The sequence below is a fragment of the Anolis sagrei genome, chromosome X, assembly GCF_037176765.1.
Source record: "Anolis sagrei isolate rAnoSag1 chromosome X, rAnoSag1.mat, whole genome shotgun sequence".
NCBI lineage: Eukaryota > Metazoa > Chordata > Lepidosauria > Squamata > Dactyloidae > Anolis > Anolis sagrei.
In genome coordinates this window covers 49,969,875-49,987,710 of record NC_090034.1, presented here as the reverse complement: position 1 = coordinate 49,987,710, position 17,836 = coordinate 49,969,875, and the positions used below count along the sequence as shown (strand labels likewise).

The 17,836-nt window shown below is 41.4% G+C and overlaps 1 protein-coding gene across 1 annotated transcript in view; it reads left to right on the top strand.

Annotated features, from left to right (window-relative positions):
* Positions 1-5,934: 5,934 nt before the first annotated feature.
* NFIC (nuclear factor I C) overlaps positions 5,935-17,836 on the top strand; it is a 111,400-nt gene continuing 99,498 nt past the window's right edge. Inside the window, exon 1 of the mRNA XM_060785191.2 lies at positions 5,935-6,188. Coding sequence (XP_060641174.1) covers positions 6,186-6,188 — 3 coding nt within the window. The 5' untranslated portion in view covers positions 5,935-6,185. The remainder of the gene's footprint in view (positions 6,189-17,836) is intronic.

Below are 17,836 nucleotides of genomic sequence, written 5' to 3'. Positions count from 1 at the left end.
TCATTACAATACACTCTCAATTATCCCAAACTCACCCTCATCTTCACCCTCATCATCATTATAGTGGACTCTCAGTTAACCAGAGTCTATCATCTTTCCTATCTGTCTACCTATCATCTATCCTCTATTTATCCTCTATTTATCCTCTCTCTATATCATATCTATCTATCCTGTATATCTAGCTATTCCTCTATGTATGTATGTCTATCCCTCTATGTATTATTATTATTATTAATAATAATAATAATAATAATAATAATAATAATAATAATATCAGCATTTGTATACCGCTTTTCTCAGCCCTGGGGGGACTCAAAGCGGTTTACAACATAATAAATGGCAAATTCAATGCCTCAGATATATATAAAATATCACATATCTAAATCAATAACATATAACTGTAGATAGATACCATTAAAACTATAAAAACATCAAACATAGACATAAGCATGAAACATATTATTGCTGCAATTAACAGCAATAATATGCATACATACATGTATGCATGCATGTATGTATTATATCTATCTATCCTCTCTTCCTATCCTGTTTCTATCTATCTATCTATCTATCTATCTCTATCTATCTATCTATCTATCTATCTATCTATCTATCTATCTGCCCTCTATATCTATCTATCCTTACTCTATCATCTATCTCAGCATTTCTCAACTTGGGGGTCAGGACCCCTGGAGGGGTTGCAGAACCCATCCTCATCTATATCAGTACAATAGACTCTCGATTAACCAGAACCTACCCTCATCTATATCAGTACAATAGACTCTCGATTAACCAGAATCCACCCTCATCTATATCAGTACAATACTCTCGATTAACCAGAACCCATCCTCATCTATATCAGTACAATAGACTCTCAGTTAACCAGAACCCATCCTCATCTATATCAGTACAATAGACTCTCGATTAACCAGAACCTCATCTCCAACCTCATTACAGTAAACTTCCAGTTATCCAGAACTCATCTTCATCCTCATTATTATTATAGTAGACTCTCATTTAACCGGTTTATATATCTGTGGAATGATGTCCAGGGTGGGAGAAAGAACCCTTGTCTGTTGTGTTGCTACACAACAGACGGGAGCATACAACTCCCCTGTTGCGCCAGCTCCACTGGCTACCGGTTTGCTACTGGGCCCAATTCAAAGTGCTGGCTTTGGCCTATAAAGCCCTAAACGGTTCTGGCCCAATTTAACTGTCCGAACGTATCTCCCCTTACGAACCATCGAGGACGTTAAGATCATCTGGGGAGGCCCTGCTCTCGCTCCCGCCTTCGTCACAAGTACGTTTGGTGGGGACGAGAGACAGGGCCTTCTCAGTGGTGGCTCCTCAGCTATGGAATGCCCTCCCTAAGGAGATCGGATTGGCTTCGTCGCTCCTAACGTTTCGGGAAAAAACTTAAAACATGGCTGTTCGAGCAAGCATTTGCAAATATTGAGTAATGGACATAGGAAAACAGGACAATTACACGATGGACTTGGACAATGTTTTTATTGATGACTTACTGACATGTTTTTTTTTTTTTTTTGCTGTTGCTTTGATTTTATTGCTGTTAATGTTTTAAAATGTACTGTGTTTGGTGGCACTGAATTTTGCCTTGTAAACCACCTCGAGTCGCCAGAAGGCTGAGAGGGGCGGTATACAAGTAAAGTAAATAAATAAATATTGGCAAGTGACAAATGCAAGATACTCCACGTAGGCAGAAAAAACGAAATGCAAAGATACAGAATGGGGAACAATGCCTGGCTCGAGAGCAGTACGTGTGAAGAAGATATTGGAGTCCTCGTGGACATCTGTCTGTCTGTCCCTCTATCCATCCATCTATCATATCTATCTGTCCCAGTGGTTCTCAACCTGTGGGTCCCCAGATGTTTTGGCCTACAACTCCCAGAAATCCTAACAGCTGGTAAACTGGCTGGGATTTCTGGGAGTTGTAGGCCAAAACACCTGGAGACCCACCGGTTGAGAACCACTGATCTATCCTCTATATCAGTGGTTCTCAACCTGTGGGTCCTCAAATGTTTTGGCCTACAACTCCCAGAAATCCCAGCCAGTTTACCAGCTGTTAGGATTTTTTGGAAGTGGAAGGCCAAAACATCTGGGGACCAACAGGTTGAGAACCACTGCTCTATATCTATCCATCTATCATATCTATACAGGGTTAGTCAAAATGCATAGGCCAATAAGCCATTCAATTGAAATGCTTATTGGCCTATGCATTTTGACTAACCCTGTATATCTATCCACTCATCCATCTATCAATCCTATCTATCCTATCTAGTATCTATCTATCCTCTCTATCATATCTATCCATCCCTCTATCTATCTGTCTACATTGTTCTTGCTGTGATGACTACAGTATACCATATAGGATCCCATAGCTATAGAACAGACATGGGCAAACTTCAGCCGTCCAGGTGTTTTGGACTTTAAATCCCACAATTCTTAACAGTCTACCGGCTGATGGGAATTGTGGAAGTCCAAAACACCTGGAGCATCAAATTTGCCCATGCCTGCTATAGAACATATGTATACATGTGTGTGTTATGTAGATGTAATACTGTATACACTATATATCCTCTATAGTCATTGTACAGCGAGTCCCCATTTTTATTATGTTGTTACTTATCACTGTCATTATTATGTTTATGAGAATACTAGCTTAAGAACCCGGCAGTGCCTGGGTAATTTGAGAAAAGCATGATTTGTTTTGCAATGTTAGGTAATGCCATTTAGTTAATTAGTAATACTGTTTATTAGGAAAAAACAGTCTTTGATTTTGTTGTTTATGAGTGCTCCCATTAGAAATTGCATATATTGTTAATTTTGTTATTTTATATTTTGTTATGATGTATTTTGTCATTGTGTCTTTATTATGTTGTATTATTTTGGGCTTGGCCACATGTTAGCCGCACCGAGTCCCCTTTGGGGAGATGGTGGCGAGTTATACATAAAGTGTATTATTATTATTATTATTATTATATTATTATTATTTGTTACAAGGTGTTAGCGGACCCTGATTGTTTCTTTCTCCCACTCTGGACATTATTCCACAGAGATATAAACCTCACTTACTTAGTTACTGCGACTGTTACTGCGACTGTGTTTATTGTAATGTTATTTTGTTATTGTATTCATATGTTTTTTTCATGTAATTTTGTTGATGTTGCTTGTTGTTTATGTTTTGGTTTTATTTTGATGTAATATGTTGCCCCATGTAAGCTGCTCCGAGTCCCCATTGGGGAGATGGTGGCCGGGTATAAATAAAGTTTATTATTATTATTATTATTATTATTATTATTATTACTAGCCGTCCCCTGCCACACCTTGCTGTGGCCCACTCTGGTGGTCATGGGGGTTTTGTGTGGGAAGTTTTGCCCAATTCTATTGGTGGTGGGGTTCAGAATGCTCTTTGATTGTAGGTGAACTATAAATCCCAGCAACTACAACTCCCAAATGAGAGCCATTTGGCAGTGGAACTCTCTTCCCCGGAGTGTGGTGGAGGCTCCTTCTTTGGAGGCTTTTAAACAGAGGCTGCATGGCCATCTGTCAGGGGTGACTTGAATGCAATATTCCTGCTTCTTGGCAGGGGGTTGGACTGGATGGCCCATGAGGTCTCTTCCAACTCTATGATTCTATGATTCTATTTTCCCCAAACTCCGCCAGTGTTCACATTTGGGCATATTGAGTATTCGTGTAGAGTTTGGTCTTGCTGTGGCCCACTCTGGTGGTCATGGGGGTTCTGTGTGGGAAGTTTGTCCCAATTCTGTCGTTCGTAGGGTTCAGAATGCTCTTTGATTGTAGGTGAACTATAAATCCCAGCAACTACAACTCCCAAATGTCAAGATTCTATTTTCCCCAAACTCCACCAGTGTTCACATTTGGGCATATGGAGTCTTCATATGGATTTTGGTCCAGATCCATCATTGTTTGAGTCCACAATGCTCTCTGGATGTAGGTGAACTACAACTCCAAAACCAAAGGACACTGCCCACCAAACCCTTCCAGTGTTTTCTGTTGGTCATGGGAGAACTGTGTACCAAGTTTGGTTCAATTCCATCGTTGGTGGGGTTCAGAATGCTCTTTGATTGTAGGTGAACTATAAATCCCACCAACTACAACTCCCAAATGACAAAATCAATTTTTGAGTGAAGGACATACATTGGGTTGTTAGGTGTCTTGTGTCCAAATTTGATGTCAATTCGTCCAGTGGTTTCTGAGTTCTGTTAATCCCACAAACAAACATTACATTTTTATTTATATAGACTAGCCGTCCCCTGCCACGCGTTGCTGTGGCCCAGTCTGTTGATCTAGAAAATAAAATGAGAAAGTGTTGGTTTCTAATATATGTAATTTCTTTATGCTTGTGGCTAAACAGTATTTCTTGCTGTTTCTTTCTCAGTGTTGATGTGGAGAGTGTCTGGTTTGCCCACTGTGGAACATGCAACATATCGTTGTCCTTCTTTAAGGGTCCCTTTCAAACTTATGATACTATATCTGTGTGTGTGTATGTGAATCTTATCTATCTATCTGTCTATATCTATGGCTGGATGGTTCTTTGTCAGGAGGACTTTGATTACGTTTTCTTGCCCCAGTGAAGGGAGTTGGACTGGATGGCCTTAAGTATTTTCTGTTGGTCATGGGAGTTCTGTGTAGGAAGTTTGCCCCGATTCTGTCGTTCGTGGGGTTTAGAACTCTCTTTGATTGTAGGTGAACTGTGAATCCCAGTGATTACAACTCCCAAATGTCAACGTCTATTTCCCCCAAACTCCATCTGTGTTGATATTGAGTGCTTGTGCCAAGTTTGATCAAGATCCATCATTGGGTTGTTGTAGGTTTTTCCGGGCTATATGGCCATGTTCTGGAGGCAGTTTTTCTCCTGACGTTTCGCCTGCATCTATGGCAAGCATCCTCAGAGATAGTGAGGTCTGTTGGAAGTAGGAAAAATGGGTTTATATATCTGTGGAATGACCAGGGTGAGACAAAGGACTTTTGTCTGCTGGGGCTAGATGTGAATGTTTTAGCTGATCACCTTGATTAGCATTCAATGGCTTGGAAGTGCCTGGGGGGAATATTTTGTTGAGAGTGATTTTATGTGCCTGTTTGTTTCCCCTCTGTTGTTTTGCTGTTGTAATTTTTGAGTTTTTAAAACACAAAAAACCCCTGGTGGTCATTCCACAAATATATAAACCCATTTTTCCTACTTCCAACAGACCTCACTACCTCTGAGGATGCTTGCCATAGATGCAGGCGAAACGTCAGGAGAAAAACTGCCTCCAGAACATGGCCATATAGCCTGGAAAAACCTACAACAACCCAGTGATTCCGGCCATGAAAGCCTTCGACAATACAAGATCCATCATTGTTTGAGTCCACTGTGCTCTCTGGATGTAGGTGAACTACAACTCCCAAACTCAAGGTCAATGCCCACCAAACCCTTCCAGTATTTTCTGTTGGTCGTGGGAGTTCTGTGTGCCAAGTTTGGTTCAATTCTATCATTGATGGAGTTCAGAATGCTCTTTCATTGTAGGTGAACTATAAATCCCAGCAACTACAACTCCCAAATGACAAAATCCTAATTTTTGAGTGATGGTCACTCCTTGTGTTGTGAGACGTTTTATGCCAAATTTGGTGTGATTTTGTTCATTGGCTCTTTTGTTTTTAAGGTACTCATTATGCACAGAGCATTTATATATATATATATATATAGATAGATAGATAGATAGATAGATAGATAGATAGATTAGTTTCCAACAGACTTCACAAGCTCTGAGGATGCCTACCATATAGATGCGGGCGAAATGCCAGGAGAGAATGCTTCTGGAGCATGGCCAGAAAGCCCGGCAAACTCACAACAACACAGTGCCACTTTCGACCGCTCATCCAAGGCTTTGGAAACTCAAGGCGCTAGTCCTGCCCAAGGAGAGCCTTCCCCTCCTCCTGTCGCCTTTCAAACAAGACAGAAAGCACAGAAAGCACCCAGAACTTGGCGGGACCTTCCCCTTTACACCAATAAGCCGCCTCTATTTCTCTCTCTCTCTCTCTGTGTGTGTGTTTTTTTTCTCCTTCTCTCTCTCTCTCTCTCTCTTTCTCTCAATCCCCCCCATCTTCGCGCTCCGTTGGCCGCATCCAACTCCGCTCCTCCAAGTCCCTTCGCTTTGGGGGTGATGGTAAGTTTGACAAAACCCCAAGGTCTCTGCTTCATATCTTTATTGTGCTCCTGATTTGGGTCAGGGATGCTTTGGGGAGAAAAGTTCTAGGGGGGGAGGATTTGTGGGGGGCTTTGCGAGTGAGGAAAGTCCTCTTTCGGGGATAGGAAATGAGATCTTGGCACGGAAGGAAGCGGGTTTGGGTCCAAAGAAGGGAGAGTCGCTTCCAAGGAGGGAAAAGCGCAATGGAGACCCCCCCCCCCGAAAGTGGGGTGGTTTGAGCCGTTTGCAGGGTTTCTTTGGCACCGTTGCTTGTGTAGGGTTCTTCTGGAGGGTCTTCTGAAGGGGATGGGATGCTACACGGGTTGGGATGCGGTGCCTGAAGTGTCAGAAAGCCCAAACCTCTTTTTCGGGTCCTTCCTGCTTCTTGTTTTGGCGCAGGGGAGCAATGCGTAAAAAGAGGAAGGCGAGAGGCGACGAAGCAGGAAGGGGGGCACCTCCTTCTGCCCCTCTTTTCGGGGTCCCCTTTCGCCCCCCCTGCCTCTTATGGGGGGTTCCGGTTCGAGAAAAGCCAGCAGAAGGAGGGGGGAGCGGGAAAATGGCCGCTGGGGCGGAGGAGGAAAAGGGGGAGGACGAAGAAGGAGGGGGGAGCTGAACTTGGCCAGGGCGCACGGCAAGGGCGGAGTGTGCGTCTCCTTCCTTCCCGCTCTCTCTGTGTGTCTCTCTCTCTCCGTCCCTCTTTCTCTCTGCGATCCGATATTTGGGGGTCTCCTTCCGCAAGCGATTCCCTCCCTCCTCCCCGAAAACCAGCCCCCGGCGCCCCCCTTTTCTCGGGTTTCGGGGCGGTCCAAGAGGATCCCCCTATCCACCTTTCCAAAACAGCTGCGCCTGGCTTCCTCTCCATGATTTCCCCCCCATTCTCCTTGATTTCGTTTTCTGGTTTGATTTTTCTCTCCCTTCCAATTTGCTGGGCCGCGGCCCTGCGACAACCGAGCCAAGCCGCCTCGTCAGCAGATGGAGGGAGGGATGGAGGGAATGAGGCAGGCAGAAAAGGAGGAGGGGAAGCAGGGATGGAAGGCAGAGCAACCAACTCCACACTTGCCCATCTATCTATCTAGTATCTATCTAGCATATCGATCTATCCTCTATATCTATCTATCTGTCTATCCTTCCTCTATATCTATCTATCTATCTATCTATCTATCTATCTATCTATCATATTTTTCTATCTATCTATCTATCTATCTATCTATCTATCTATCTATCATCTCTATCAATCTATCCTCTAGATATATCTATCTGTCTGTCTACCTATCATCTATCCTATCTATCTATCTATCTATCTATCTATCTATGCTCTCTCTATATCATATCTATCTATCCTGTATATCTATCTATCCCAGTGTTTCTCAACTTTCTTAATACAGTTCCTCATGTTGTGGTGACCCCCAACCATAACATTATTTTAGTTGCTACTTCATAACGGTTATTTTGCTACTGTTATGAATCCACATGCAAATATCTGACATGCAGGATGTATTTTCATTCACTGGACCAAATTTGGCACAAATACCCGATATGCCCAAATTTGAATACTGTTGCGGTTGGGGGGGGGGGTTGATTTTGTCATTTGGGAGTTGTAGTTGCTGGGGTTTATAGTTTACCTACAATCAGAGAGCATTCTGAACTCCACCAATGGTGGAATTGAACCAAACTTGGCACACAAAACTCCCGTGACCAACAGAAAATACTGGAAGGGTTTGGTTAGCATTGACCTTGAGTTTTAGAGTTGTAGTTCACCTACATCCAGAGAGCAGTGTGGACTCAAACAATGATGGATCTGGACCAAACTTGGCATGAATACTCAATATGCCCAAATGTGAACCCTGGTGGAATTTGTGGAAAATAGATCTTGACATTGGGGAGTTGTAGTTGCTGGGATTTATAGTTTATCTACAATCAAAGAGCATTCCGAACCTTACCAGCGACAGAATCGGGCCAAACTTCGCACATAGAACCCCCATGACCAACAGAAAATACGGTGTTTTCTGATGGTCTTTGGCGAGCCCTCTGACTCCCCCTTGCGATCCCCCCAGGGGTCCTGACCCCTAAGTTGAGAAACCCTGGGTATCATATCTATCTATCCATATCTATCTATCCTCTATATCTATATCCTTACTCTATATCTATCTATCATCTATCTATTCTATCAATCTATCCTCTAGATCTGTCTCTCTATCTGATCTATGTATCATCTATCTATCCTCTCTATCATATCTATCTATCCCTCTATGTATCCATCTGTCTGTCTATCCCTCTATGTATGTATGTATCTATTATATCTACCCTCTCTACCTATCCTCTATATCAGGGATCCACAAACTTTTTAAACAGAGGGCCAGGTCACAGTCCCTCAAACTGTTGGAGGGCCGGATTATAATTTGAAAAAAAGCATGAATGAATTCCTATGCACACTGCACATGTCTTATTTGTAGTGCAAAAAAACCACTTAAAAACAATACAATAATTAAAATGAAGTACAATTTTAACAAATATAAACTCATTACTATTTCAGTGGGAAGTGTGGGCCTGCTTTTGGCTGATGAGATGTTGTTGTGTGCTTTCAAGTCATTTCAGACTTAGGTTGACCCTGAGCGAGGGCCGGGTAAATGACCTTGGAGGGCCGTATCCAGCCTCTGGGCCATAGTTTGAGGACACCTGCTCTATATCAAGCATCCTCAAACTATAGCCCTCCAGCTGTTTTGGCCTCCAACTCCCAGAAGCCCTTGTATTCTGGGAGTTGAAGGCCCAAACAGCTGGAGGGCCGCAGTTTGAGAATGCCTGCTCTATCTATCTATCTATCTATCTATCATCTATATCTATCTATCCTCTATATCTATCTGTTCAGCTATCATATCTATCTATCCTCTATATCTACCTAGCCTTCCTCTATATCAGGGGTCCTCAAACTTTTTAAGCAGAGGGCCAGGTCACAGTCCCTCAAACTGTTGGAGGGCCGGATTATAATTTGAAAAAAAAAAAAGAATGAATTCCTATGCACACTGCACTCATCGCATTTGTAGTCCAAAAAACACTTTAAAACATTACAATAATTAAAATGAAGAACAATTTTAACAATATAAACTTATTAGTATTTCAATGGGAAGTGTGGGCCTGCTTTTGGCTGACAAGATAGGGTTGTTGTTGTTGTGTGCATTCAAGTCGTATCAAACTTAGGTTGACCTTGAGCAAGAGCCGGGTAAATGACCTTGGAGGGCCGTATCCGGCCCCCAGGTCTTAGTTTGAGGACTACTGCTCTATATCTATCATCTAGCTATCCTCTATAACTGTCTGTCTATCTATCTATCTGATCTATCATCTATCATATCTATCCATCCATCCATCCATCTCTCTATGTATCTCTCTATGCATCTGTCTGTCCCTCTATGTACGTACGTACGTACGTACGTACGTACGTACCTACCTATCTATCTATCTATCTATCTATCTATCTATCTACTAGCCATCCCCTGCCAGGTGTTGCTGTGGCCCAGTCTGGTGATCTGGAAAATAATGAGAAAGTGTTGGTTTCTAATCTATGTAATGTCTTTATGTTTGTGGTAAACAGTATTTCTTGCTGTTTCTTCATCAGTGTTGATGTGGAGATTGTCTGGTTTGCCTACTCTGGAACATGCAACATATAATTGTCCTTCTTTACGGATCCCTTTGAAATCTATGATACTATATCTGTGTGTGTGTGTGTATCATATATATCTATCTATATGGCTGGATGGCTCTTTGTCAGGAGGGCTTTGATTACGTTTCCTTGCTCTGGTGAAGGGAATTGGACTGGAAGGTCATGGGGGTTCTGTGTGGGAAGTTTGCCCCAATTCTGTCGTTCGTGGGGTTCAGAATGCTCTTTGATTGTAGGTGAACTATACATCCCAGCAACTACAACTCCCAAATCTCAAGGTCTATTTCCCCCAAACTCCATCTGTGTTCATATTTGGGCATATGGAGTATTCGTGCCAAGTTTGGTCCAGATCCATCATTGTTTGTGTCTACAGTGCTCTCTGGATGTAGGTGAACTACAACTCCCAGACTCAAGGTCAATGCCCACCAAACCCTTCTAATGTTTTCTGTTGTTCATGGGAGTCCTGTGTGCCATGTTTGGTTCAATTCTATCATTGGTGGAGTTCAGAATGTGTTTTGATTGCAGGTGAACTATAAATCCCAGCAAGTACAACTCCCAAATGACAAAATCAATTTCTTTCAGTGATGGTCACTCCTTGGGTTAGTAGGTGCCTTGTGGCCAAATTTGGTGGCAATTCGTCCAGTGGTTTTTGAGTTCTGTTAATCCCACAAACGAACATTACATTTTTATTTATATAAATTATAGCCTCTACCTACCTACCTATCTACCTACCTATCATATCTAGCTATCCTCTATATATTTATCTATCTATCCATCCATCTATCATATCTATCTATCCTCTGGACCAAAACATCTGGGGACCCACAGGTTGAGAACCACTGCTCTATATCTATCCATCTATCATATCTGTATCTCTATCCATCCATCCATCCATCTATCATCTATGTATCCTATCTATCCTATCTAGTATCTATCTATCCTCTCTATCTATCATATCTATCCATCCCTCTATCTATCTGTCTATATTGTTCTTGCTGTGATGGCTACGGTATATCATATCTATATATCGTATACACTCGAGTATAGGCTGACCCAAATATAAGCCGAGGCACGTAATTTTACACAATCTTGACTCGAGTATAACCCTAGAGTAGGAAATTCAGCAGCTACTACTAATTTCAAAGTAAAAATAGATACCAATAAAATTACATTAATTGAGGCATCAGTAGGTTAAATGGATTTGAATACATACATAAAGCTGTAATTTAAGATAAGACTGTCCAACTCTGATTTAACCATTATTCTCATCTTCTTCAATGTAAATGTGCTTATGTATCCTTCCAATAATAATAAAGCGAGTAAAATAACAAATGTAATAAAAATAATAATAGAGTAAAATAATGGAAATGACATAACAATAATAGAGTAAAATAATAAATGTAATAATAATAAACATAGTAAAATAATAAATATTAAAAAATAATAGAGTAAAATAATGTAAATGTAACAATAATAATAAATAGAGTAAAATAATAAATGTAATGATAATAATACTAATAACAGAGTAAAATAATTAATAACCTTGACTCAAGTATAAGCCGAGTGGAGCTTTTTCAGCCTAAAAAGGGTGGGGGGGGGGAACTAGGCTTATACTCGAGTATATAAGGTATCCATCCATCCATCTATCATATCTATCATCGATCTATCCTACATATATATATATATATATATATATATATATATATATCAATCTATCATATCTATCATCTATCTATCCTATTTATCATATCTAGTATGTATCTATCCTATCTATCCTCTCTATCATATCTATCCATCCATCCCTCTATCTATCTGTCTATATTGTTCTTGCTGTGATGGCTACAGTACACCATATTGGATCCCATAGCTATAGAACAGACATGGGCAAACTTCAGCCCTCCAGGTGTTTTGGACTTTAAATTCCACAACTCTTAACAGTCTACCGGCTGATGGGAATTGTGGAAGTCTAAAACACCTGGAGGATCAAATTTGCCCATGCCTGCTATAGAACATATGTATACATGTGTGTGTTATATAGATGTAATACTGTATACACTATATATCCTCTATAGTCATTGTACAGTGAGTCCCCATTTTTATTATGTTGTTACTTATCACTGTCATTATTATGTTTATTAGAATACTAGCTTAGGAACCCGGCAGTGCCCGGGTAATTTGAGAAAAGCATGATTTGTTTTGCGATGTTAGGTAATACCATTTAGTTAATTAGTAATACTGTTTATTAGAAAAAAGCCAGTCTTTGATTTTGTTCTTTATGAGTGCTCCCATTAGAAAATGCATAAGGATGTGGGTGAATTACATATCTCAGAATTGTGGGGCTATCCTCCCCCAACCAGGCCTGTATGCACAGCTGGCTGTGTTAGGTCTGTGTGCCTAGTTTGGTCCAGATCCGATGTTAGCTGGGTTCAGTGCTCTCTGGATACAGGTGAACTACAACTCCCAAAATCACGGTCAATTCTCATAAACTCCTGCAGTATGTTCAGTTTGTCATGAGGTTTCTCTGTGCCAAGTTTGGTACCAGTCCAATGTTGGTGAGGGTCTCGGTTTCTCTGGATGCAGGTGAACTACAACTCCCAGTTTCTGAGGGCAATCACTCCCAAAGTCTGCCTGTATTCACAGTTGGGCATGTTGGGTCTGTGTGCCAAGTTTGGTCCAGATCCGTTATCGGTAGGGTTCACAGTGCTCTGGGTGCAGGGTAAACTACAACTCCCACATGGGTGGGTTATTCCCTCCCAACCCCTCCATTATGTTCTGTTGGCCATCAGGGTTCTGTGTACCACGTGTGTTCCAGATCCACCATTGGAGGTTCAGAATGCTCTCTGGGTGCAGGGTGAACTACAACTCTCACACAGGTGGGTCGGTCCCCTCACAAACACCTCCAGTATGTTCTGTTGGTCACCATGGTTCTGTGTTCAAAGCTTAGTCCAGATCTGTCATTGGTGGGGTTCAGAGTGCTCTGTGTGCAGGGTGAACTACAACTCCCACGTGGGTGGGTCAGTTCCCAAAACCTCTCCACTATGTTCTGTTGGTCATGGGGGTTTTGTGTCCCAAGTTTGGTCCAGGCCTGTCATTTGTGAGGGCTGCAGTACTCTGCGGAAGTGGGTGAAGGTACTGCAAATTCCATCATTTGTGGTCCATCTTGCCACAACCCTCAGCAGGACAGAAAATGTATCATAGGGAGTCTCTGTGACAAATCTGATCCAGGTGCATCATTTGTGGGGGTTGCAGTGGTTTCTGGAAGTCAGTGAAGATACTGCAATTCCTATCGTCCCTGGTCCATCCTCCCCCAACCCTCCTCACCAGGTCAAAAAGTGTGTCATGGAGAATCTGTGTGGCAAGTTTGGCCCAGTTCCATCATTCATGGGGGTTGCAGTGGTTTGTGGGAGCCAAATCTCATCAGCCGTGGTCCGTCCTCCACTAAACTTCACCAGGACGTATAGTGGGTCATGGGGGGTCTGTGTGGCAAATGTGGTCCAGGTCTGTCCTTGGTGAGGGTCGCAGTGGTCTCTGGAAGTGAGTGAAGGTACTGCAAATCCCTTCATCCATGGCAAGTTTGGTCCAGATCCATCGTTGGTTGTGTTCACAGTGCTCTCTGGATGTAGGTGAACTACAACTCCTATAAATCAAGGTTAAATCCCCCCCAAGCCTGGTCATGGGGGTTCTGTGTGCCAAATGTGGTCCAGGCTCACTGTACGTGGGGGTCACAGTGATGTGTCTTGAAACAGGGTCAACTACAACTTCCATCCTGTTGTGTCAGCCCCCCAAACCCCTCCAATTTTCAGTTGCTGATAATTCCTCGTTTTGCTGTGTGCCGTTGGAAAGGATAGAAAAGGGTTAAGGGAGAGGCAGTGGGCGGGGTCATGGAAATTACACACCAATGGAGAGAGAAAAAGGAATACTGGGATGTTTGTGGTGGAGGAAACACATGAAATCTAGGATGAAATTGTCCATGTGTGAAAATCTTCACTTGGGTGGTGGGCAGTATTGTGTTGGTGGAGGACATTGGAAGGGCTCTTGGACATGTTCATAGCACTCACTATAACCTGCAATGTCACTGGATGGAGAACCATTGGTGGGAGCTATAGCTGTTCGTGGATGCAGAAGCTTGTCTGTGTAACACCCCAGCCATATACACACATTCATATTTTAACTATTATTATGCGTATATACAGATTATAACTAAAGTGTATATATATGTGCATATAAATATATCCTCTATACCTATTTTGCGATTTACAGTATTTACAATATTGTATCCCTATTTTAATATATATACAAGTGTGTGTGTATTATATTGTATTCCTTGAATTTACTCGATTGTTGATCATATTATATTACTTACAATACATATGATGTTACCTGCTCCACATTTACTTCATTATGGATCACGTTAGTGTACATATTCTATCGTTCATTTCTTATATACTCTCCATTTATTACATCATTGATAATCTATTTATTGTGCTTTTTAAATATTATATAGTATTTTTATTACATGCTTATGATAAAAGTTTATGGTGGCCTAGCATTCTATTTTGGGAGAAAGGTGGGATACAAATCCCATAAAATAAAATATATTCCTAATTTAATATACATACATTTCCTCAAATGTACACCTTTGGAGACATTAATGTTCCCAAATCCTGAGCTTTGAAGATATAAGGTTTTCCAAACATGAGATTTTGGAGATATAAAATTGCCGAGCTTTTGGAAACGCAAAGTTCCTAAATCCTGAAATTTGGAAATAATAAGTTTTCCAAAACTTGCATCTTTGGAGACATAACGTTCCATTGATACTGACACTTTTGGAGAGATAAAGTTCCCAGATCCCATGCTTTGGAGACATAAAGTTCTTATAGTTTGGAGACATAAAGTTCCCAAATCTTGAGCTTTGGAAATAGAAGGTTTCCAAAACCTGAGACTTTTGGAGACATACAATTCTAAAACATACGTTTTTGGAGACATAAAGTTCCCAAAACTTACACTTTTGGAGACATAAAATTCCCAAATTCTGTGCTTTGGAGATTAAAAAGATCCCAAAACATACACTTTTGGAGACACAGAGTTCCCAAATCCTGTGCTTCTGAAGATTAAAAGTTCCCCAAACTTGAGCTTTTGAAGATATAAAATTCCCAAACTTAAAGGCTTTTGGAGACATAAACTTCCCAAACCCTGTGCTTTGGAGACATAACGTTCCCAAAACATACACTTTTGGAGATATAAAGTTCCTAAAGCCTTTGCTTTTGGAGACTTTAAGTTAGAAAGTTATACAACTTACACGTTTGGAAACAAAGCTCCCAAATCCTGTGTTTTGGTGACATAAAGTTCCCAAAACGTACACTTTTGGAGACATAAAGTTCCCAAATCCTATGCTTTGGAGATTCTTAAAGGCTGCAGATACAAAACTCTTAAATCCTGAGCTTTGGAGACATAACATTCCCAAAACTTACAGACATAAAATTCCTAAATTCTGTGCTTTTGGAGACTTTACGTTAGAAAGTTATACAACTCACACTTTTGGAGACATCAAGTTCCCAAATCCTGTGCTTTGGAGACACAAAAGTTTCCAAAACTTTCTCTCTTGGAGATATAAGGTTCTTAAAAGTGCTTTGGAGACAAGGTTCTTAAAAGTGGCACCTTTGGAGATACAGAGTTCCTAAATCCTTTGCTTTTGGAAACTTTAAGTTAGAAACTTACACAATTTACACTTTTGAAGACATAAACTTCCCAAATTATGTGCTTTGGAGACATAAAGTTCGTAAAAGCTGCACCTTTGGAGATAAAGGGTTCCTAAATCCTTTGCTTTTGGAGACTTTAAGTTAGAAAGTTATACAACTCACACTTTTGGGGACATAAAGTTCCCAAATCCTGTGCTTTGGAGACATAAAGTTCCCAAAACGTACACTTTTGGAGACATAACATTCCCAAATCATATGCTTTGGAGACATAAAGATCTCAAAAGGTGCATCTTTGGAGACATAAAGTTCCCAAATCCTGTGCTTTGGAAACATAAGAGTTCCCAAAACTTATACTTTTGGAGACATAAAGTTCCCAAATCATATGCTTTGGAGAAATAAAGATTTCAGAAAGTGCATCTTTGTGAAGCAGAGCACAATTTTAGGGGGCCCTGCCCGAGCAGAGGCCGGTGAGGACCCAAAAGGAGGGCTCGATAAGCCTGGTGAGACAATAAGCACCAATCAAAGTTTTCCTATTTAAAAGGTTAAAACATTTACACACATGCACTCGGGGAAAAGGGAGAAAGACCAGGAAGGAAGAGAAGAGGCTTCCTTGATTATAAACTATATTTTATTTTATTTATTTATTTATTTATTTGGGGGGGGGGGTCATGTTCGGCAACATTTGAAGATATAAAGTTCCTAAATCCTGTGTTTTGGAAACATAAAGTTCCCAATGTTTATACTTTTGGAGACATACAATCCCGAAATCCTGTGCTATTGGAAGCTTCAAGTTAGAAAGTTCTAAAACTTTTTTTGGAGACATACATTTCTCAAATCCTTTGCTTTGGAGACTTCAGGTTCTCAAATTATACAACTTACGCTTTTGGAGACATAAAGTTCCCAAACTTTGTGCCTTTTGGAGACATAAAATGCCCCAAACATACGCCTTGGGAGACATAGTCCCCAAAGCAATTGGGTGAGAAGAGAGGGAAATATTGGAAGTGGGCGAGTAGTTACCTTTTGTGGCTTGTGGTCGACTCTCTTAGGGTTTTCCTTGGCAAGATACTGGGTTTCTCCTTCTCTTTCCTTTGCCTTTTCCGACAAACGACGCCTTGTAAATAAAGATCAGCTCTTGGATTTTTTCAGACCATGGCAAGATTTGAACTTGGTTTTGGGGGCCTCTAAAACCCCCAACCATTCTAGTTTTAACCCCATGTTGAAATAGTCTGGCTTCTCTTTCCAAAGAGGAAAGTTATATTAAGTTTAGCAAAAAGTTAAGGGCAGGAAAAAAACCTTTGAATCCTTACTTTCGTTTTCAAGAAGGCAGGGTTTTGCTCCAAGGGCTGCTTGGAGTTTAGAGGCCAAACTCCCCTTTTCCTCAGGTTTTAAATCTCCATATATTTTGAAATATAGATTTAAACTCTCTCTGTGCATGTATACATTAAACTTCTGAGCAAACATTTGTGATAGTGACATACACATCATAAGATACCTTTGTATATATGTACAAGGCAGCTCCGAAATACAAACATGCAGAACTCTCTGCATCAGTTGCATCCAGCCCAAACATAACATTCAGCCTTTGGTGAAATAAATGTGTGAATAGTGTGCAATAAGCCACGTTTGGGTACACTGAAGCTAAAAGTGAGGTCACATAGGTGGATGGTTTGGGATTTTGAAGTAACAGCATTTGGAATTCTAGATAGAATCTATTAGCTTGGGGACCTGACGGTGCCCGGCTTATTAGAAGAAGGCATTGTTTGTTTTGGAATGGTGGGTAATATCACTCGTTTGGTCCAGATCCGTCATTAGCTGGCTTCAGTGCTCTCTGGACTACAACTCCCAGATTCCCAGGACAATCACCCCCAAACTGATAGTATTCGCAGTTGGCCATGTTGAGTCTGTGCGCCAAGCTTGGTCCAGATCCGTCATTGGCTGGCTTCAGTGATCTCTGGACTCAGGCCCGTAGCCAGGATTTCGTTTCGGGGGGGGGGGGGGCTGAATTTCTTTCAGGGGGGTTTGGGGGGGCTGAGTTTCGGGGGGGGGGGGCTGAGTCTGAGTGAAAGAGGGTCTCGCCTAGCAAATCTTTTGTATCATTACCCCAATACCCCCATGCATATGGGATATATTGAGTATGGTGATCAGATCATGATATGAATAAACATAACAGTTTAAATAATGCACCAGTAAGGCCTTTTTGCGAACCACCATGAGAATTTCGGGGGGGGGGGGGGCTTGAGGGGCTTCAGCCACCCCCCCCCCCTGAAATTCTCATG